The 23,400-nt window shown below is 39.4% G+C and overlaps 1 protein-coding gene across 7 annotated transcripts in view; it reads right to left on the minus strand.

The window, feature by feature from the left end:
- TPR (translocated promoter region, nuclear basket protein) overlaps nt 1–23,400 on the minus strand; it is a 72,257-nt gene that overhangs the window by 2,279 nt on the left and 46,578 nt on the right. For 3 of the 7 annotated variants that reach the window (XM_038414202.2, XM_043490696.1, XM_043490699.1), the window contains exons 36-49: nt 20,418–20,626; nt 19,851–20,123; nt 18,714–18,862; nt 17,495–17,578; nt 15,187–15,387; nt 13,568–13,699; nt 12,955–13,045; nt 12,098–12,282; nt 9,489–9,557; nt 8,920–9,011; nt 8,109–8,215; nt 2,620–2,715; nt 2,257–2,413; nt 645–763 (exon numbers count right to left, since the gene is read on the minus strand). In XM_038414202.2, the coding sequence (XP_038270130.1) occupies nt 645–763; nt 2,257–2,413; nt 2,620–2,715; nt 8,109–8,215; nt 8,920–9,011; nt 9,489–9,557; nt 12,098–12,282; nt 12,955–13,045; nt 13,568–13,699; nt 15,187–15,387; nt 17,495–17,578; nt 18,714–18,862; nt 19,851–20,123; nt 20,418–20,626 (1,964 nt within the window). Of the gene's footprint in view, nt 1–644; nt 764–1,927; nt 1,996–2,256; nt 2,414–2,619; nt 2,716–8,108; nt 8,216–8,919; nt 9,015–9,488; nt 9,558–12,097; nt 12,283–12,954; nt 13,046–13,567; nt 13,700–15,186; nt 15,388–17,494; nt 17,579–18,713; nt 18,863–19,850; nt 20,124–20,417; nt 20,627–23,400 lie in introns of all 7 variants that reach the window. The other 4 variants (XM_038414200.2, XM_043490695.1, XM_043490697.1 and 1 more) reach the window with 2 other exon arrangements.

Consider the following 23,400-nt stretch of genomic DNA (forward strand, 5'->3'; position numbering starts at 1 on the left):
ACTAGTCATTGTACGAAATTGTAGTTTGTACGGACTTCGCTAGCTGTGCTTTTTATGCAGCCTGTTGTTAAATTAGGCAAATATCTAGATGAGTTGTCGTACCCACTGGAAGACCTCTGGGTACCCGCAGAGGTACGAGTATCCCTGGTTGAGAACCATTGTTTTAGCAAAACCTGTGATTATTTATAAGCAACCCAGATGTCTTAGAGGTTTATCCATGTTATCAACTCATACAGAACAAAAATCAATACAAATTTAAACACTTATGGTGGAAGAAGTTCCATATTTAGGATAAATGCCACTCATCTGCCTACAAATTGCCACCCTATCTTACTACAATGCTGCCATAATGATTAAAATTCACTCATAATTCAACCTGTCAACACACAGCTTGGGAAGAGGTGAGAAAGTTGAGTGTATTCTTAACAACAACCACAGCACTAACCTCAGTTTCCTTTTGACCCACTACGGAGACAATAATAGGTATTAAAGTTATGCTTCAGAAGGGACATTAACTGTTCAGAATAGTTGGTCCTAGTCTGGTCTCCACTGCCAACAATGTGTATTGCACTGAGAAAAGGCTTGAAGTACAAACATCCTACAAAACAGTATGAAGCAATCTGCATTAGGAAGGAAGCCGATACCTGCTGATGAGCTGGAAGGAGGATCCTGACTGGTAGAAGGGAGGTCTGACTCATCAGATGCTTGAACAGATTCTTCTTCTTGCTGGCTATCAATTTCTAGACCAGCTTCTGATGTAATTCTGGAACATAAAAATTCAGGTGTCGAACAATGGTGATAAAATTAAAGAGAAACTGATAATTCCCTGAGAGCACAGATAATTTTGTAATTTAACAGGAAATTGATTTTTGTTTTACTATGGATATTTTCACACACACTCTTCACATTTTTTCTATCTTGTTAACAGATATTAGAGATATTAGTATTTTAAAAATAAAGGCAGACAAATCCTCTTTGGCACTCATCTACCCATCCACTGCACACCACCAGGGTGACTGCTTTGCAGAGATCAGAAAAATGAGGGAGAAAAAAATGAAGTTTACTTAGGTGCACTTGAGTAAAACCATGTGCCATGGAAGAACTTATACACCAATCTGCTCCGCGTATTACAGAGGTCAGTGGGAAGTCAATATTTAATTTAAATGGAACCCATTAAGACTATGCAGTATGATCCAGTATATGAAATGTAAAGGCTGGGAAAAAGAGATGGTTCCTAGAGTTTTGCCCAAAATGTTCTTTTCAGTGCAATACTTAAAGGTTGGATTAATGATTTTTCAAAAAGCCAGTACCACGACAATGAAAGACAATAACACAGTTATCTTACAGAGCACTCTACAGAGTCCAATAGAAGCTTCCCAAGGAGAACTAGGTCAATTGATTACACGGAAGTCTGAGGGCAGAATTAACAAAATAAAAATAAAATCATTTTAGACAATCTATGGGGCTGTTTGGTTGTATTTTCTCCAGTTAACTCCCATTTTGTGCTGTTTTATTTCCCCTGCCTCGGTGCAGGACTTTACATTTGTTAATATCAAATTCTACCCCAGAGAAGCCCCACAGCTCTCCAGGTCGCTCTTAGTTTGTTTTTGTCCTGTATGTCTCTAATTCTGGTGGTGTTCCAAATTTTGATCACACTTGAACTTCAAACAACACGCACACAAAAGAAAAAAGCATTTAGCAGCTGAGCAGAGAGATGCTTTAAAAAAAATAGGTTAAAAAAAGCTTCTTTTAAAAGATTTACATTTTGTTTCTGCAAAGTAGGAAATTAAGTTGTTCGGAAAAAAGGAAATCTGACAATGAGCTGTGACCGTTTTGAGATGTCTAGAAATTCTAGATCCCACTACCAGTGCCAGAGGTTAAATAAGCCTCTGAGTTTAATTCTTGTTTTCCACTGCAAGTGGATTACCCTGTGAACATCTTCCACCATAATTTCCAATTTAGATGGGAGTCATCCTTTCTGTAGCCACACTAATCCTGTTTTCAAGATGAATATAGTTCCATACAGGGAGACCAAAAGAAGAAGATGGTATTGAAGGAGGCAAAAGGTCACCAGATTCGTTTTACAACTAATTTAGGAAACCACTCAGTGCTGGTAATCCCTCCCTGCTATGGACAAAATAGAGCTAAGATTTAACAGACAACAGACACACACAAACAATGAAATGCAATGAAAGCATGTAAAACTAAATCTCAAATACAGAATTAAGTCTTAATCCACTGAGTAGTGTCTTTTACCCTTCAGATTCTGCCTCCACAAAAACCTCATCCCCATCGTCACCCACTCCAGATTCAGTAGTAGTGGATAAACTGCCAGTGGACGTTGTCACCATTGGAACAGACTGAGAAGCATGCTCTGAAGGATCAGCTGCGGTACTTTCAGTAAAAACAGTCACTTTAAAAAACAAAATCAGGAAAAGCAGTTAAGAGAGAAGGTTATTTTGTACTTATACGCAATTTATTAAAATATTCGGTACTATGAGAACTCAGTCTGCGGTAATATTTTCACCAGAGCAATAAACAACATAACAGTAATATACAGTTTGTTTGGAAATCAAAGCATCTAATTTTGTCATTACACTTTTCAATACTGATTCTCACCTGGTGCTGCGACTTGCAGTGGAGTTGTTGGGACACTGCGGCCACCAGATTCTTCTTCATGGGCAAGGAAGAGTGGTGTTTCGTACATTCCTAAACCTACAACACACAATTCTTGGTATTAATGAATGCAGTGAAAGCCTGTTAGACAGCAGAAAATTATATAATTATCTGAAGGCAAACTAGTATAGTACAGTACAGTACAACCCCGAAGTATTCTACTGGTTTGTATTTAAATACTGAGACTGAGTAATTGAGAATACTCAAGAGTAAACCTAGGTTTCAGAGTAGCAGCCGTGTTAGTCTGTATTCGCAAAAAGAAAAGGAGTACGTGTGGCACCTTAGAGACTAACAAATTTATTTGAGCATAAGCTTTCGTGAGCTACACAGCTCACTTCATCGGATGCATTTGGTGGAAAAAACAGAGGGGAGATTGATATACACACACAGAGAACATGAAACAATGGGTGTTACCATACACACTGTAAGGAGAGTGATCACTTAAGATAAACCATCACCAGCAGCAGGGGGGGGGAAAGGAGGAAAACCTTTCATGGTGATAAGCAAGGTAGGCTATTTCCAGCAGTTAACAAGAATATCTGAGGAACAGTGGGGGGTAGGGTGGGGGGGAGAAATACCATGGGGAAATAGTTTTACTTTGTGTAATGACTCATCCATTCCCAGTCTCTATTCAAGCCTAAATTAATTGTATCCAGTTTGCAAAGTAATTCCAATTCAGCAGTCTCTCGTTGGAGTCTGTTTTTGAAGCTTTTTTGTTGAAGGATAGCCACTCTTAGGTCTGTAATCAAGTGACCGGAGAGATTGAAGTGTTCTCCAACTGGTTTTTGAATGTTATAATTCTTGACGTCTGATTTGTGTCCATTCATTCTTTTACGTAGAGACTGTCCAGTTTGGCCCATGTACATGGCAGAGGGGCATTGCTGGCACATGATGGCATCTATCACATTGGTAGATGCGCAGGTGAACGAGCCTCTGATAGTGTGGCTGATGTGATTAGGCCCCATGATGGTGTCCCCTGAATAGATATGTGGACAGAGTTGGCAACGGGCTTTGTTGCAAGGATAGGTTCCTGGGTTAGTGGTTCTGTTGTGTGGTGTGTGGTTGCTGGTGAGTATTTGCTTCAGATTGGGGGGCTGTCTGTAAGCAAGGACTGGCCTGTCTCCCAAGATCTGTGAGTGATGGGTCGTCCTTCAGGATAGGTTGTAGATCCTTGATGATGCGTTGGAGAGGTTTTAGTTGGGGGCTGAAGGTGATGGCTAGTGGCGTTCTGTTGTTTTCTTTGTTGGGCCTGTCCTGTAGTAGGTGACTTCTGGGTACTCTTCTGGCTCTGTCAATCTGTTTCTTCACTTCAGCAGGTGGGTATTGTAGTTGTAGGAATGCACGATAGAGATCTTGTGGGTGTTTGTCTCTGTCTGAGGGGTTGGAGCAAATGCGGTTGTATCGTAGAGCTTGGCTGTAGACAATGGATCGTGTGGTATGATCTGGATGAAAGCTAGAGGCATGTAGGCATGTAGGTTCCAATATAGGGTGCTGTTTATGTGACCATCGCTTATTAGCAGAGTAGTGTCCAGGAAGTGGATCTCGTGTGGACTGGTCCAGGCTGAGGTTGATGGTGGGATGGAAATTGTTGAAATCATGGTGGAATTCCTCCAGGGCTTCTTTTCCATGGGTCCAAATGATGAAGATGTCATCAATGTAGCGCAAGTAGAGTAGGGGCATTAGGGGACGAGAGCTGAGGAAGCGTTGTTCTAAGTCAGCCATAAAAATGTTGGCATACTGTGGAGCCATGCGGGTACCCATCGCAGTGCCGCTGATTTGAAGGTATACATTGTCCCCAAATGTGAAATAGTTATGGGTGAGGACAAAGTCACGAAGTTCAGCCACCAGGTTAGCCGTGACATTATCGGAGATACTGTTCCTGACGGCTTGTAGTCCATCTTTGTGTGGAATGTTGGTGTAGAGGGCTTCTACATCCATAGTGGCTAGGATGGTGTTTTTAGGAAGATCACCAATGGACTGTAGTTTCCTCAGGAAGTCAGTGGTGTCTCGAAGATAGCTGGGAGTGCTGGTAACATAGGGCCTGAAGAGGGAGTCTACATAGCCAGACAATCCTGCTGTCAGCGTGCCAATGCCTGAGATGATGGAGCGTCCAGGATTTCCAGGTTTATGGATCTTGGGTAGCAGATAGAATACCCCAGGTTGGGGTTCCAGGGGTATGTCTGTGTGGATTAGTTCTTGTGCTTTTTCAGGGAATTTCTTGAGCAAATGCTGTAGTTTCTTTTGGTAACTCTCAGTGGGATCACAGGGTAATGGCTTGTAGAAAGTGGTGTTGGAGAGCTGCCTAGTAGCCTCTTGTTCATACTCCGACCTATTCATGACGACGACAGCACCTCCTTTGTCAGCCTTTTTGATTATGATGTCAGAGTTGTTTCTGAGGCTGTGGATGGCATTGTGTTCTGCATGGCTGAGGTTATGGGGCAAGCGATGCTGCTTTTCCACAATTTCAGCTCGTGCATGTCGGCGGAACTGTCCACATATCTATTCAGGGGACACCATCATGGGGCCTAATCACATCAGCCACACTATCAGAGGCTCGTTCACCTGCGCATCTACCAATGTGATAGATGCCATCATGTGCCAGCAATGCCCCTCTGCCATGTACATTGGCCAAACTGGACAGTCTCTACGTAAAACAATGAATGGACACAAATCAAACGTCAAGAATTATAACATTCAAAAACCAGTTGAAGAACACTTCAATCCCTCTGGTCACTCAATTACAGACCTAAGAGTGGCTATCCTTCAACAAAAAAGCTTCAAAAACAGACTCCAACGAGAGACTGCTGAATTGGAATTAATTTGCAAACTGGATACAATTAACTTAGGCTTGAATAGAGACTGGGAATGGATGAGTCATTACACAAAGTAAAACTATTTCCCCATGGTATTTCTCCCCCCCCACCCCACCCCCCACTGTTCCTCAGATATTCTTGTTAACTGCTGGAAATAGCCTACCTTGCTTGTCACCATGAAAGGTTTTCCTCCTCCCCCCCCCGCTGTTGGTGATGGCTTATCTTAAGTGATCACTCTCCTTACAGCTGTAGCTCACGAAAGCTTATGCTCTAATAAATTTGTTAGTCTCTAAGGTGCCACAAGTACTCCTTTTCTTTTTGCGAATACAGACTAACACGGCTGCTACTCTGAAACCTCTCCTTACAGTGTGTATGATAAACCCATTGTTTCACGTTCTCTGTGTTTGTATATCAATCTCCCCTCTGTTTTTTCCACCAAATGCATCCGATGAAGTGAGCTGTAGCTCACGAAAGCTTATGCTCTAATAAATTTGTTAGTCTCTAAGGTGCCACAAGTACTCCTTTTCTTTTTAAGAGTAAACCTAGTTTGCACTTATGTAGAACCGTCAGCCAAAGTTCTTCAGTATTAATGAAATAAACTACACTCCAACTTGAAATAAATATCTGTATTTTAAAGACAAGGAAATAGATTCAGATGAGTTAAATGACTTGTCCAAGGTTATCTTCTGATGACTGACCCAAGCTTTAACCACTAGATAATGCTTCCTTTGATCAACTTGGAATTTTTTTTTTCAATTCTATGAGTGAAAATCCTATTAGTTGTACATATGCAATTTAGTTTAAGCTACTAAAAACAAAGATAAGTTATTTCCAAAATAAATATGTCCCTCAGTAATGGGAAATTTATTTTACAGAATTTAAGGTTGAACAGTAGTAGTCTGGAGCTTTGAGCAATCTGGGTATTTTTTACTCTATTTTTTTAATTTTTTTTTTTTTTTTAACAGCCCAATTACTAGCTGTCCTTTAAGCTTTGGTTCACTCCCACTCGATTAAACGGTCATATCCTTTTCAGATGTATATTGGAAGATCCCATCATATTTACTGTTTATTTGAAACCTGTCAGACTTTTACTACTGCAAGAGAATCTCAACCAGGATCAATTCATTTTAGAGCCAAGTCTTGCCAAAGAGGCCAGAAAGCAATATTGTCCTGCTAAGTACCCAGATTCGTTGACATGAGATAAGCTTACTGAAACTTATGAAAAGAGACAGGCACCAGGTTTTTATGCAATAATGAAAATGTCTCATTGGCCAAACTTGTGAAGGCCTTACACTCAACTTGATGGCATTTCTGTGTTTGTATGTATTTATGTATGTAATGCAGTAACTTTTGAACACTGAGTCCAATCAGTTCCAAAATTCCAGGGAAAGTTCTAGGCTACCAATGGCCATCCTGCTGATTTCGGATAAAACTGAAAAACTCCAAGGGTGAAAACTGAGGACACATGAAGCCGCTGCCAATTCTTTAGCACAAACCAGACACCTTGAACACCACTACATACCAGGAGTCTGTATGAGAGAAAGAGGAATGCAGGGCATACAGAACACTTGGCAGGGAGGAGATTGAGGGAATTGCAGGGAGTCCCTGAAAACAAAGGATGAGACAGTGGCACATAGGAAGCTTATAGGAGGACTGAAGGAATGCAGGGAGCCCTTGGTGTGTGCAATAAGTTCTGCCTACACGAGCTATAAAACATGCAATCCCTCAAGCAATTTTTCTTTTTGCAAAGCTTATCTTAGGCCGGGTTTACACTACGGGGTTAGGTCGAATTTAGCTGCGTTAGGTCAATTTAAAAATGAATGCGTCCACACAACCAATCCCGTTCCATCGACTTAAAGGGCTCTTAAAATCGTTCCGTCGACTTAAAGGGCTCTTAAAGCGAAGGGAATAGCATTAAAATCTACCTTGATAGGTCAAGCTACTCTGAAAGTATTATGGAATCATTGCAGCACAAAGCATGGCAGCGAATGGTCCTGGGATTTGGTCGCATTCAAGCAACATTTTAATAGACAATATCCATGTTTATTTAAGCAACTTTTATTTATATTAATTTATATTTTCACAGTTGCTGGAAATTATGGCGGTAGAGGGTAAGGCAATTATTTAACAACAGTAAATGTTAAGATTCAGAAAAGTTAAAGCTTTATAAACATGAAAGCACAAAAAGTTGTCAACATCACATGTCAAAATATATAAAGTAAACATCCTTAAAACAAACTAAGTTCTCAGACAAAGTAAGAAAAATGCTTATCTTTTAATTTCAGTTATCATCAGTGAAAATATTTTATTGGTTTGTGTATGTATGGTAAAACTGATGTTTACCTATGTTTACTGATAAAAATCTAATCTTTCCAAGCCGAAGCAGTCAATCATCCTTACATTAAGCTGCATATAGTTACAAATGACAAAGCTAACAGTGCTAGATAAGCAAAACATCTTCTCTGCCTCCTTAGTCCTTCTACCCATCCTACAACTATACAGAGGCACAGACAAGGATATAGTTGGAACGGAGATGACAATTACCCAAGCTTGAATAGTTTCTCAAGCTGTTTCTATTTTTTCTTACAAACATAAAACAAAGGTATTACATAGATTTACCTCCTTGTGATGCAAGCTGGCCAAGATCTGAGTGGCTGGAACTAGTCTGTGGCATATCTTCTGGAGGTCCAAACCTGAATCTGGGAACTCCAGCAACCTGGGGGGAACTACAAAGATGCAGAATGTGCTGTAAAAACTGTTTAATAAACTAAAAACTATAATAAAATTATTTTAATTGAATAATGAAAACAAATGATGTATTATACAAATAAGATTAGTAGCCAAGCATAGATAACACTTAATTTTATCAGCATTATCCGAAGTAATTAGTTACTCCATTACATCTGTGTCAAAATGATATGGTCAAAAAATACTCCACTAGTAAGAAAATAGTAAAATCACTTTCAATGAATACTGTAACATTTAAATAGCTCCTATGGCTTTACACAACTAATTCTTCACAGCAGCTTGTTGTATATATTTTAACTGATCTTTATAGTCAACATTGAGAAAACATGCTTTTGCCACTTATAGCACTAATGTGAATGTGCAAGAGGAGCTCAAAGAAACACGATAACCCACTGTTGCCCTAGTAATTTAACTATATGACTTTTTAAACAAATAGGTTACACTAGATTGGAATATGATCAGAAACTTACTTTTCTGAACTCCATTTTATGATGTACGGTTCAAACAATTCAATATTTGTGATTCTTTCTCTTAACCATCTTGTAGATGGAATGCTATTTAGTATTTTACTACACAATCACTAAATCATTTTATTTCCATTTATCTTTAAGCAAAGAACCATTCAACTGTTAGTAAAAGGGAAATACACAATAGCACTTGCTTTGTTACGACTTCTACGTACTGAATTGCTTCTGCAAATCCATCTGTACGATGTGGTACCACAAGAGTTGGGGTGCTTGGAACTGTCCTGTCCTCATCATCAAAAAAGTGTTGCTGCTGAAGAAAATATTAAGATCAGAAGCTAAAATATATTCATTATTCCTACTCTGCTTGCTTCTAAATAAAACTCATCTACAAAGGTTGTTCCCGCCCAAAAAAATAGACATATCAGCTTTAACCACTATTTGTCTAGTCAACAGTGTGAAGGGAACCAATGTGAAAATAAAAAAGTATTTTAAAAGATTGATCCTAAAATATAGTAATAAATATTGGCTGTGTCTAAACTGACCCAGATTCTTAAAGGTTTTTAGCTTCATCTTATACTTAACACACCTTGCCCGGTATTCACATTTGGAATAAGTTAAAGGATGGAAGGCCCATTAACATGAAAAACCACCGCTTGATTAAACCTATCTGCAAGCTTACACAAACATCCAAGGAATCCTTTACTGCTCTTGTAGTGTTATAAGACTAAAGTTCAGAGTGCTCTCTCAATCAAGGTTTTTTAGGAGCAAACTGCCATTTTCTTACCATGCCCCCTATACCAGGAGTTAGTTGAAGCCCACGTCCCACTGACTGTCTCCGAGTCATCTGGATTCTCTGTATGGTAAAAGGAGGAATAAAGTAGTATAAATGTTTCCTGGGGAGTCTAGCCATATGCAAAAATCTTCAGGAATAAAGTTTAGTGATAAATGGTAAATAAAGAAATTCTTTTGGCTTTCTATCAAAAGCATGACTTGGTTAACAAAACCAGCTAGCATATTTTTATTAGTGAAAGCTATATTCCAGATATATTTAATTATGCACTTAATTCTTATACTTAAAACAATCCCGAATCAGGCGGAAGCAACTATTTTACAAAATGGGGCAATGTTACACCAAAAAGGGGGAAAAATTAATACAGGAACTCTTTCTAAGTAAAGAGGAAATAGTGAGAGTGTGTGAGGGGGGCATTGCAGTACAATGACATTTAAATCATTTTCACAAGACACAATTTTAGTATAATCTAAACAAATGGTTCAGCATTTAGTGAAAAGTGCTCAGAGGGGTTTTTTTGTGCACTTCGTCACACACAGAAAGGTCTTTGGAAAATAAACAAAATATTATAAACCATATTATAATATCTTGAAAGAGCACAACAAACCAAATGAAAAATCTATGAACAATTATAATTGTGCTTAAGTTAGAACTATTAAGGTCAGCTTAATTCCCCCCCCCCCCCCCAAAAAAAAACTTAAAAAATTTCAAGTTCTGAGCATGGAACTGTCAAAACTTCTGGCATTCATTCTTCAACTCTCTCTTGGTGCTCTCTGGACTGTGGAGGAAGCATGCTCAGCACAGCTCACTACTTAATAAATTCTCAAACCAATTAGGCAACAGTGCAGACCAACTCTCAAGGAGACCTAGTTAAGGCAGACTGAGTAGAAGATTACTGACAGCTGCATTCAACATTTCTCAGTGTAATAAAATATGCAAGGTCCCATACAGATTCATAGATTCCAAGGCCAGAAAGGACCATTATGATCATCTATCTGCCCTGTATAACATAGGACACAGAATTTCTCCAAAATAATTCCTAAAGCATATCTTTAAAAAAAAAAATTCAATCTTGACTTAAAAATTGCTAGCGATGGAGACTCCACCACAACTATTGATAAATGGTTCCAATGATGAATTACTCTTACCATTAAAAACATATGCCTTATTTCCAGCCTGAATTTGTCTAGCTTCAACTTCCAACCATGAATGCTGTTGTCTTCTTTCTCCATTCTTTCCCCGTTCTCCTATCTATCCCATCCTTCCTTGTGTGCTACTTTTTTCTCTCTGCACTTTGTTTTTTTGGTCTTTATTTTTTCTCCATTCTTCTTTTTTATCTGTTCTTTCTTGGGGCAGAAATGATTTGAAATTTGGAAGGTATTGTTATATGTACCTTGCTCCTCTTCCCACTCTGCAATTTGTGTTTCCAATTCAGCTCCCCATCAGGCTACATTGAGAAGAACCCTGATTTTTAAGAGATGGCGAAAGTGCAGGAGAAATCATTGTCTCTGTCCTCACTAGCAGCAAGATTTTCCACACATCATGCATGGGGTAGGCTCATGCATTGAAAATCAAGGAGAGATCCTGTGACACTGCAGGACTCATCTGTGTAGCACTATGCTTTTAAAAACATCCATTTTCCAACCTTCCTTACCCACAACCAGGTCCAACCAGGAAATATAAACATGTTAGCTCAAGTTTCTGGTAAAGTGGAATAGTTAACAATGTTGACATGTAAACTGTCATTATGGTTCAGACATAGAAATAAATTGGAACAGTGCACACTTCTCAGAACAAGGGGGCTGTAAAGAATTAGCTCACCATCCGGAGGTTTCTTTTTGCAACCATAAGGGTAAAACTTTCTTTTTTTAAATGACAGGTTTCAGGAGTAGCAGCCGTGTTAGTCTGTATCCGCAAAAAGAAAAGGAGTACTTGCAGCACCTTAGAGACTAAACACATTTATTTGAGCATAAGCTTTCATGAGCTACGGCATCCAATGAAGTGAGCTGTAGCTCACGAAAGCTTATGCTCAAATAAATTTGTTAGTCTCTAAGGTGCCACAAGTCCTCCTTTTCTTTTTTTAAATGAAAGCTTAAAATTCTGTAGAATCTTAAAGTGTCACATACAGCTCACATGTGAGGCATTAGGCACAAAAAGGTTAGCTGAGAAGACAGTGGGAGTTTCCTTATGCCACACCTGCATCTGGACAAAGAATATTTAATAAAAATCTGAGCCAGATCCTGCTGAGTTATAGCCTGCTCAAAAACTGCTTTTAGAGTGGAAATACTGACAAGTATTAACTGAAACAGTGCTGGTATAATCATTTCAAGATACACACCCATCACTATTGCCTTACTGCTTTGAATGGTCATTTCACTTGTACAACTAGTAAGTAAAATCACTGCCATATTTCAAGAGATGAGAAATTTAAGTTAGTTAATTTGCTCAGCTGTTTCAACTAATATCTGTATGTTTCCTTTTTGTAAAATACCATATAAAAGTAATACAGTTGGACCAAATACACTGGACTAACACCTTATTTACAAAAAGCTACATAATTAAGTAGTTCCCTTAATTTTCTAAAGCATTGAGTGATTTCCTACCTGTACTGGTGGTCCCAGTTCCTGGGGTGGAGCATGAATAGTCAGTCGTGGCGGTAGAGGATGTGGTGGTCTGCGTGGTGACTGAGGTGGCCGAGGAGCCTGCCTCTCTGAGGCAGATGTTGGCTGCTGTTCTCTTGAACTTTCATGAGAGAAAGTTGACTCTGGAGCACTTGTGCTTCCTTCGCCTAAAATGCAAGGAAATATCACACAATAAAAACACTTTACTCCACAAATCTATGACCAGAGTAATTCAGGCAGTACTCTAGTTGCAATGACAAAAGTATGACAAATTTAAAAAATTGATGTACACTGTAATACTTTATAGAGAATATGGGATCACTTCACCCACCACCCAAATGGAATCAATCGTGAAGCATGAGCAGTTTGAGATGAAGCTGTAATAAAAATTTACAGAACATATACCAAAACTGAAAATCAGATTAACATGCTATAGCAGACATTTCTACACTTTGAAAAAGCGGTAATTGACCAACAGTGACAACTGAACAGTGCCAGGATTTAAAAAGTCATTTGAAAGACAGCATGTCTACAAGTTAAAGAACCAATTAGCACCATGATAGGCAAATTGTTCACCCATGACTCAGAGGGAAGAGGATCATCTACTGAATCATCAACAGCTCTTTCTGCAAGTAATGTTTTCCATACAAATATTGAATACACCCAGTGCTAGTTATCTTATGGAATTTTATGGCGCACACCCCAAAGTGTGCTCCAGTAAACCTATCTTTTCCAACTCAAATTCAAAAATACATGTTTTAACAGAAAGAACTCAAAAGGCTTGCACACGTCCCCCCTCATAACCAGAGGACTTTAGAGATAGCAGAGATTAATTGTACCACTGTTTTGAGAGTCTGCTGCTCTCTGGTTGCTTTCTCCGCCTCCCATGCTCTCTTCAGTTTCTGTACAAGGATCTGTACCATCAGCACCCTAAAAATTCATAAAACAGTGATTCAGTGCAAAACCCTACCCAGGCCAATAACTGAAAGAGAACAGAAAAAGCTAATATAGGAAAGATGATATCTGTGAAAACTTAAGAAATTTTATATACCATACATAGTTGTAAAGAACAACCATGTATACATTTACACAAGTTTTAAAACCTATCTATATCAAAATATCATTCGTTCAATATGTTTCAACTAATAAACATTTGTTGTTAAGAGTTACACTAGGCTAGCTTCACAGCTACCATAGTCTAGTATTACAAAACTTACGCTGTGCCCTGTACTTATTATCCAACCTTTCCACACATTGAAAAGTTTTTTACTCAAGAAGAAAACCAGTTGCAACATGAACTATATTTATCACCTAACCACAAAATCCAATTTACTTGGATCAACTCAAATTAAGGTTTTCCTTTCTCAACATGTGGATTACAATAGGAACAAGCTGTAACATCACAATTATCTCAGGAGATCGCATATGCCTACAAAAGGTTGCTACTCTTACCTCAGCATCATCGGCTTCATATCCATCATTTCCATCAGCACTCCCGGTTCCTTCATTACTATCATCACCTTCATCCCCCATTCCTGTATCTTCATCATCATCTTCATCCTCCTCTTCCTCATCTTCATAATCCTACAAATGTAACATAACACAGCTTTAGGAAAAGCTCAAAAGAATAATATCTAGCTCTTATACAATACTTTTCAACTATAGATCTCAAAGCCCTTTACAAAGGAGGTTACTATCATTATCGCCATTTTAGAGAATGGCTAAATCATTTTGTAGTGTGCTATGAATAGACAGATTTTCTCTAAAGGTCTCTTTCTAGAGATGTTCAGAATTCATTTGTAGGCATATACAAACTTCAAATGTTGTTGCAGGTCAAGTGAAAAATTTTATTGTCACCTTGAGTAATGTGCAGTGACAAAGATGCATGAGAAAGTTTATATACTGACTAATTAAGATATGCCTGCTTCAATCTAGTTCTCTCATTGTATATGTTTGTACAGCATCTGGCATCATGAGGCCAGGATTCTAACTGGGGTCTCAGGGCACTCCAGGGCTGGAGCACCCATTTGGAAAAATTAATGGGTGTGGAGCATCCACCAGTGCCAACCTCCTCCCTCTCCCCCGATGCGCTGGCAGCCCCGCATTTACCAATTCCTCCTCCTCCCTCCCAGTGCTTCCGGAGCACTGCAAACAGCTGATTTGCAGCATTCAAGCTCCGGGAGGGAGGCGGAGGAACTGGAGCCGGTGGCTGGGACCCCGGGCGAGGGGCTGGCGGGCTGGGACCTGGGGCCAGCATAGGAGCCCCTAGGCTGAGGGGCTAGTGGCCGGGACCCCGGGTGACAGCAGAATCCCCAGATGAGGGGGCCATGCTGGGCACAAAGCCTGGGAGTACTGCAGCACTCCCCATTATCCCTACTTCCCACGCCTATGGATACCCGCTGGCACTCTGCATTGACCTCCAGTGGTTCGGCACCAGTCAGGTCCTGAGAATGTCAGACTAGAGAGGTTTAACCTGTATAAATAAGTTATATTAATAGCAGAAAAACTCAAGGTATTTGGTAATGTCAGTGTGATATATTCTGTGGGGTTCGTTTATTTATTTATTTATTTATTTAGTGAAGCAAGAAATACTGAGGATTTTACTTAAGGAAAGGAGTTTTTTTTTTTAAAAAAGTTACTTCAAAATTATTTCTGTGCTGAAAACCTCTCCACAGCTTGGCTTGCAGAGGCATTTCATTATATAAATGAGTGCTTCAGTCAACTTCACAACAGTTCAAAAATCAAGCTGAGTTGAGTAAATAAATTTAAATGTCCAGCTGTATGAATAACTGCAGAATTCCTATTAACAGGAATTGTGTGCTTAGTTCTTCCTGCATCAATGAAAAAAGTGTTTTACTTCCGCTCAAGCCAGGTAAATGGATACACAGAGCTTCTAAGAGTGCATATGCTTTTCTATGTTTATTGTTAAACAGCAGACATTTGTAAATTGTGAGTTTGTCTTTTTTAAAAATAGAAACCATTTAATTGCTTTTTGGTAGCCACGTGCAGGATGAGCTGTTTATTTGCACAAAGATATTGATGATCATAAACTACAAATAAGCCAGACATACTTCTTGCTCTCCTTCATTTTCCTCATCATCATCCTCTTCGTCATCGCTGTCAATCACAATGACATCATCTCTCTTGGACTGACCATCCTGGGATGATGAGGTATTCTGTTGATCGGACTGAAGAGGTCCAAGATCTATTGGGAGGGACTGAGAGGTTTCTTCACTATCTTCCATGGGAGCGTACTCTCCCTGGGTAACCCCCTTAAAAAGGTAAAGTAAAGTTACTAAAATAAAAGTGAGACTTCATATGTGTGTTTTTAAAAATATTTGCCACAGGAGATATTAAGTCAATTTGCAATTCCATTTAACTTTTAAATCCCTCCATGAGTGCTGCTAAAAGCAGCTATGTCACCACTCGCAGTTCAGAACCTAGATTAGATTTGGGTCCACTCTACACTACATCTGTTTTGTTGTAATCTGTTTGTGACGCTCATCTTAACTGGTTGCAACAATCACATTTTTGTTGTGTCCACTCAGCTGCTTTTTGTTGGGGCCACAAACCATGCAATTACATGAATTAACACCTACCAAGATGGTAATTGTGTTTGTATTGATGCGTTCTGGGACAATCTGGGCATAGTGCTTGAACAAGGAGAAGTGCCCAGAGGATATGTAAATAGAGCCTCGCTGGAAGTGTGTGTGTAATGTACGCTGGTGTACCCTAATACACATACAGCTGGGAGAAAGGAGAACTGGCCAAATCAATTACAACAGCTCTGTTAGAGGAGCCCATCAACGTGCAAAAGAGTAGTATGCCAAACTGGCGGTGAGATGACAATCAGAGCAGAAGCAGAATCTGTTGCTGGAAATGGAAAAACGTTAGTTGCCACAGATATTAACAGAGTATTAATCCAGTTGTGTGTGTGTATGGCTGGATTTGACCATGCCACTAACCAGTTTCACACCCATCTAAAAAGATTAAATGTAGCCAGGACCTTTGGCAAAGTTCTCTCTTCTGTATCAATGGAAAACTATCTCTAGGCTTCTCTGCTGCTACTTCAGACTGAATGAAACCCTTTAGGTCCATCACTTGGCTAGCAAGCTACAAAAAGTTATTAAAAATGTTGTACATCATTCTAGTTTAATTCAGCAAAAACTGCAGCTCATTAAAATCCTCAAAGAATTTGAACAAGAACTGTTAAATCTGGATAAAGATGTTCAGATAATAGTCATCTATTTTCATATATTGGAAATCACTTTTTTTTTTGGATTGAGAATATTTTTTTCACATTTCAGCACCCATGACTGTTAAGTGCAAGAACTAGTTCTAGATATTTCTGCATACTAAGTGACTTGGTTCGTATTTAATTGCTCAGCAACAGAATTAATTGGACTGCAGTAATCATGTTTGAGTTCTAGAATAGGTCATTCAAGGAAGTTTGGAGGTAGAGGTATCTGGGGGTTAAATGAGAGTCAACCTCTGAACATCTTTTGCATGTGTAAAGTTACAGAAAAAAACCCTGATTCTGGGGACACAGTATTCTCCACTGGTTAGAGAAAATCCACTCCCTATGAGAATGTAAGGTCCGATCAGGACAGATGCAGGTATGAGTTATGGAATTACTTCTTTGCAGTAGGAAGAGAAATTTAATTCTATTTTTTTGTCTTCACATTTCAATTACTTATTTCAGGAGAGCCAAAAATCTGGCCCTAAATAAATACAAAGGAAAATCCAAGGTACTGAACAGAACTACTGATATTGCCTTCACTGCCTACACTCTTATGATCCATCCCAGTTCCTTGCTGATTGAAAGCTGCTCAACGATTTGTCACAGAAACTTTCTGCAACATAAAGCCAAAAATTCTTCAATTTCTTGGTTTGTTCCTACCGAAGTGTAGTCTGTGGGGACAAAGCAATAAATTTAAGAATTTAGAACTCTCAAACTCCAATCCTGGCTCTGATGTTGACTCCTTTAATCCCTATGTCTCAGTTTCCCCAGTAAGTAAAATTACTACGTAATACAGTGGTAGTACTTAATGTTTATGTAGTTCTTTGAAAATGTGAAGTACTATCTATGGAGGTATGTGAAAATCGCAATAAAAATTAAATATACACTGAATGAAACTTCTAGCCCTAAAAATTGTTATAATCTTTACAAACTGATTTCCATTACAAATTTCTAAATTATGACTTACATTTCACAAAGATGTTACCATCAACAAATGCTTTCTAATAGTAACTAAATTGATATACCATGCTAACTGCAGCAATTGTTAAAACACCAAAGTGGTATTTGCAGGGAAGGGCTGTTCATGCTACAATTAAAGTTAATTATTTTTTTTTAATTTTTTTTTTTTTTTTGCTTACTTCTCCAATGGAGTCTTGAGAATCTTGATTGTAAATTTGAGTTTCTACCTCACCATCAGTGCTTTCTTCTGCTGTGACTTCCTCCTGAAAAACCATATATTTTTCATAATAAGAGAGCCAGTCAGACAGACAATTTTAACTACCATTTTTACACCAATGCCCAATACCTACTTTGTGACTGCTGACTAGCCTCTCTCCATCCAAGCTCATATTTCTGCTTTTCTGACATCTCCTCATAGGTGTCATATGAAACTATTTTCTCGCTACATCTGAATATTCAGACCATGTCCAAATATTGCTGCTTCTTTCTCCATAATTCAAAGAACTGGCCTTCTTTCTATCCACACTCCTAAAACTCTTGCCCAGGGCTTATTGCTCATTTTCAATTTCTGCATCTCCTGCCTTCCTGACACCCACCTCACTCCTTTCAGGCCTATTCAAAATACTGCTAAGTTTGACGCATGAATTTCAAGTTAACAGTGTTTCCCTTAAACTAATAAAAATTCTACTCTTTAACACAAAGCCCCTGTGTTAAATGCTATAACTTTTGCTTTAGTTGGAAGATGTAGGCTATTCTAATGGTATAGAGCAGGGGTTTTCTACCTTTTTCTTTCCAAGGCCCCCCACAACATGCCGTAAAAACTCCATGGCCCACCTGTGCCACAAAAATTGGTTTTCTACATATAAAAGCCAGGGGCAGCGTTAGGGAGTAGCAAGTAGGGCAATTGCCTGGGGCCCCCATGAATCTGTTGCTCAGGCTTCAGCTTTAGCCCCAGGTGGTGGGGCTCAGGGCCCTGGTTTCAGCCCAATGAGGTGGGCCTTTGGCTTTCTGCCTTGGGCTCCAGCAAGTGTAGTGCCAGCCCTGCTTAGTGGACCCCCCCAACACCTGCTCACGGACCCGCCCCCAGGGACCTCGGACCCCTGGTTGAGAACTACTAGTAACGAGTTTGCTTGACAAAGCCCTGGCTGGGATGATTTAACTGGGACTTGGTCCTGCTTTGAGCAGGGGGTTGGACTAGATGACCTTCTGGGGTCCCTTCCAACCCTGATATTCTATGAATTACCAATTTCACAAAAGGCGACTGACTTTACCAGCAACAGAATTTTAAAAGCTTTTGCAACAGGATCCTGTTTCAGTTTCCTTGTCAAAAGTTTATTCCAATCTCAAATCCTGGACGGGACAAAATAATTCACTGGAAGTATTTCCATTCTTACAAACCTCAGGTCCAACTCTCTGTATGCTTCTCAGTTTCTTTGGAAGAGGCATATCCACTGTTTCCTCTGAAATTTGTTCCGAGTTTTCTACTGTGCTATCCTCTTCCTCCTCTCGTGGACGCTTGGGCAAGGAAGAACTTGGGGTAGCTGAAACTTGAAAGAGTCCTCGGTGTTATTTTCAAGAGCATTATGGCACACAAAGAGGGTTTAGTAAACTGGCAGAAACCCAGATAATTTCAGCTTCCTCTCTGAGAGACTGCCTCTTGCTCTATACTCAACCATGGCACTTGGATAGGAATGTCTTGCGATTTGCTCCTGGGGTTGAACACACCGGGACTGGCAGCAGAGCTTTCTGAGCTGCAGGCTCCCCTCTGTGAAACTGGCCCCTATTCAAAGTCCATCAGAACCCAGATCTAAGCTTCAGGGCACAACTGAACTCATTCTATTTGCTTCAGCTCTTTCTTTCGTTTTTCAGGAGTTTGGTTCCTGACAGAATGTGGTTGCGAACGTTTCCGTAGGCACCAGCAAAGGCAACTAAAAATAGTCACAAGGGGTACTTTTGGGGATAAATTTTGCAAACAGAAGTATCTATAATGATAGGTGCTCAGTGTAGCAGTAAGATCTAATTTTTTTAAAAATTGCCATCTAAGGCCTAAATGGGATTGAAGCAAGTACAGGTACAATCACAGAATATTTGTTCAGTTCAGTTGATTTAGTTTGCTTTCCTACAGTAGACATTTATAAAGTTTCGAGCCAAACCTTTATATTAAACTCTGAATCTTCATACCAAACCAAGATCGAGGAAATAGAGGCGCGTATGAGGGGAGATCCTGCTTTTTTCTGTAGCAAACAAGATTTAACATCCAGCTCTAGTTTGAATAGACATGTGAACATTCACTTCTTGTTTTATCTAGGATACCTTTTAGAAGTGTGCTAAGTCACATTTTTTAAATGGTAATACTTTGGCAGGTGCAAGAAGGTATGCCAGACCTCAGTCTTTTTGAAAGCCTACCCCACAATTTGCACACAAAGCCTTGAGCTGCTATTATATGCATTATGGCCTGATTCATTGAGGATCTGTAGTGGCTTGGACACACCATGAGATTAGGCCCTTTATATTGATTTAGAGAATGAAACCAACCTGTACCAAACACTGCTGTGGAAGTGGAGGGCCTTTCTATTTGTGAGCTCTGTACAACCTCCACAATGGTGGGGGCTGGCTCTTGAGTCGCTGGCTCGATCTGAGGATGACTTTGCTGAGTGGGCTGCACAAAAGCTGTAGCTTGAGTCTGTTGCTGAACAGTTAAGATGGGTTGAGAGAGAGATGTCTGGACATTAGGACTGGTGGAGCGTACAGATCCACTTGTGCTTCCAAAGACTGGAACATGCTCGACTGGTCCTTCTGACTGCATAGCTGGAAAGCAAATGGTAGCACATTTTAATTGGCTTATCGTTATCCAGTACAGTTCACATTACTTTTCACTTGAGAAAGCAGTGGATAGTGAGATTTAATGTTTCGCATGTATGACCTGTTAATTGATTTAAAGCTTTAAAAACTATAAAAGAACAACAAATTAGCAAGGGGATTCAAGGTCAGGTAGAATATCAGATGTTATATTTAACTCTGAAATTGACTTGATTTCAAGGTAGAGGTGTCCTTTTAAGGTTAGTTTAATTTAGATAGTTGTCCTTTATTTAGAACACTTACCTTCTTGGGTTTCCACCTGTGTTGTAGGCATAACTGTGGCTGTTGGAGTAGTGGTTGGATTTGTAACTGTAGCAGGAGTAACCATTGGACGGATACTTGCTCTTGGAGTAGATTTACTCCCAGGTATGGCAGTAGCAGTCACTTTACTTGGAGTTGACACAACAGGCGTTGGCTTAATATTTGCTGTTGGTGGATCTGAAGTGCTAGCACTGGAAATAGGACACTGGTTTTATTTGTGCTAACAAAGTTGGGGTCAGACTTACAAGTGTATCAAATTCAGTTTTCTAACACAATATCAAATGTTGGTTTAGAAAAATTTCACAACATTTAAAACAGATCGTGGCATAATACTAGTATCTAAGCTAAATTATTATTTAATTGGCATCACAGAGACTTGGTGGGATGCCCACATGGATGAAAGTGATCATAAAATGATATATTTCATGATTCTACAGAAAGGAAGGAGTGAGGGCAGCAGAATAAGAGGGGTGGACTTCAAAAAGAAGATTAACAAATACAGACAACTGGAAGACAGGGTCCCAAGAGAAGAAAATCTAAGGGATACAGGAGAGTTGGCAACTTCTGGAGGACACAACATTAAAGGCAGAATGGCAAACTACCCTGATGCAAAGGAAGATAGGAAGTATAGTAAGAGGCCAACGTTTCCCCATTAGGAGCTTCTTAATTATCTGAAAAATCAAAAAGAAATCCTACAAAAAGGGAAAACATGGACAAATTGCTCAGGAGTACGAAAGAATAGCACAAGCAAGAATGAACAAATTCAGAAAGGTTAAAGCACAAAATAAGTTACAATTAGTAAGGGACATAAAAGGTAATAAGAAGCGGCTCTTCAGATACATTTGGAACAAGAGAAAGATGAAAGTGTAGGCTTCTACTTAGTGGGGAAGGAGACGAAATAAAAGAGATGACATTTGAATAGGCTAATGCCTATTCTGCTACAGTCTTCACTAAAAAGAAGAGTAGTAACCAGATACTCAATACAAGTAATATTATCAACAAGAATGGAAGAATGCAAGCCAAAATAGGGAAAGATCAGGTTAAAGAATATTTGTATAAGTTAGATGTATTAAATTCAACCGGGCCAGAAGAAATTCATCCTAGAGAGCTTAAGTAACTAGCTGAAGTTTTCTTGGAACAGTTAGCAATTATTATCTGAGAACTCAAGGAGGATGGCTGAGGTCCCAAAAGACTGGAGAAAGGTAGCAGAGTACTTATTAAAAAAGAGAACAAAGATGACCCGGGGAATTATAGACCAGACAGACTAACTTCAGTACCTGGGACAAATTATTAAACGATTCATAAGCACTTAGGGGATACGAGGATTATAAGGAACAAACAACATGAATTTGTCAAGAACAAATCATGCCAAATCAACCTAATTTCCTTCTTTCACAGGATTACTGGCCTAGTGAATTGGGGGAACCTGTATATGATGTATCTTAATTTTAATACGGCTTTTGACACAGTTACCACAACATTCTCATAAGCAAACTCAGGAAATGTAGTCTATATGAAATTGCTATAAGGTGAGAGCATAACTGGTTGAAAGACTATACTCAAGCTGGGAGGGCATATCTACAGGGATCCTGCAGCTCTGAGTCTGGTACTATTCAATATTTTTATTACTGAGGATGACAACAAGCTGGGAGGGATTGCAAGCATTTGGGGGAACAGGATTAAAATTCAAAACCAACCTTGAAAAATTAGAGAATTGCACTGAAATCAACAAGATGAAATTCAATAAAGATAAGTGCAAAGTACCACACTTAGGAAGGAAAAAAAATCAAATGACAAATACAAAATGGGAAATAACTAGCTCGGTGGTAGTTCTGATGAAAAGTAACTGGGAATTATAGTGGATCACAGACTGAAAATCAACAATGGCTGCAGTTGCAAAAAAGGTTTATATATCATTCTGGGGTGTAATAACAGGACTGTCGTATGTAAGACATGGTAAGTAATTGTCCTGCTCTGCTCGGCACTGAGCTAGAGTAGTGTCCAGTTCTGGGTGCCACACTTTAGGAAAGATGTGAATAAATTGGAGAGATCAGAGGAAAGCAACAATTGGGTGACGGGGCAACAAAATGGCTGATGAAATTCAATGTTTATAAATGCAAATAAATCACATTGGCAAATATAATCCCAACTATACATATAAAATGATGGGATCTAAATTAGCAGATACCACTCAAGAGAGATCTTGGCATCATTGTGGATAGTTCCCTGAAAACATCCACTCAACGTGTAGCGGCAGTGAAAAAAAGCTAAGAGCATGTTGGTGATCATTAAGAAAGGGACAGATAAGATGACAAAATGTCATATTGCCTCTATATAAATCCATGGTACGCCCACATCTTGAATACTGCATGCAGATGTGGTCGCCCCATCACAAAAAAGATGTACTGGAATTGGAAAAGGTTCAGAAAAGGGCAATAAAAATTATTAGGAGCATGAAACAGCTTCCATATCAGGAGAGATTAAGATTCAGACTTTTCATCTTGGAAAAGAGACGACGGGGGGGGAGGGAGGGCACATGATAGAGGTCTATAAAATCAAGGCTGGTGGGAGAAAGTAAATAAGGAAGTGTTATTTACTCCTTCTCAAAACACAAGAACTAGGGGTTACCAAATGAAATTAATAGGCATCAGGTTTAAAACAAACAAAAGGAAGTATTTCTTCACACAACACACAGTCAAGCGGTGGAACTCTTTGCAAGAAGATGTTGTGAAGTCCAAGACTATAACAGGGTTCAAAAAAAAGCTAGATAAGTTCATAGAGGATAAGTCTATCAATGGCCATTAGCCAGGATGGGCAGAGATGGTGTCTCTAGCCTCTGTTTGCCAAAAGCTGGGAATGGGCAACAGGGGGTAGACCACTTGATGATTACCAGTTATGTTCATTGCTTCTGGGGCACCTGGCATTGGCCACTGTCAGAAGACAGCATACTGGACTAGATGGCCCT

This window comes from Dermochelys coriacea, chromosome 8 (assembly GCF_009764565.3).
Source record: "Dermochelys coriacea isolate rDerCor1 chromosome 8, rDerCor1.pri.v4, whole genome shotgun sequence".
NCBI classification, from domain to species: Eukaryota; Metazoa; Chordata; order Testudines; family Dermochelyidae; genus Dermochelys; species Dermochelys coriacea.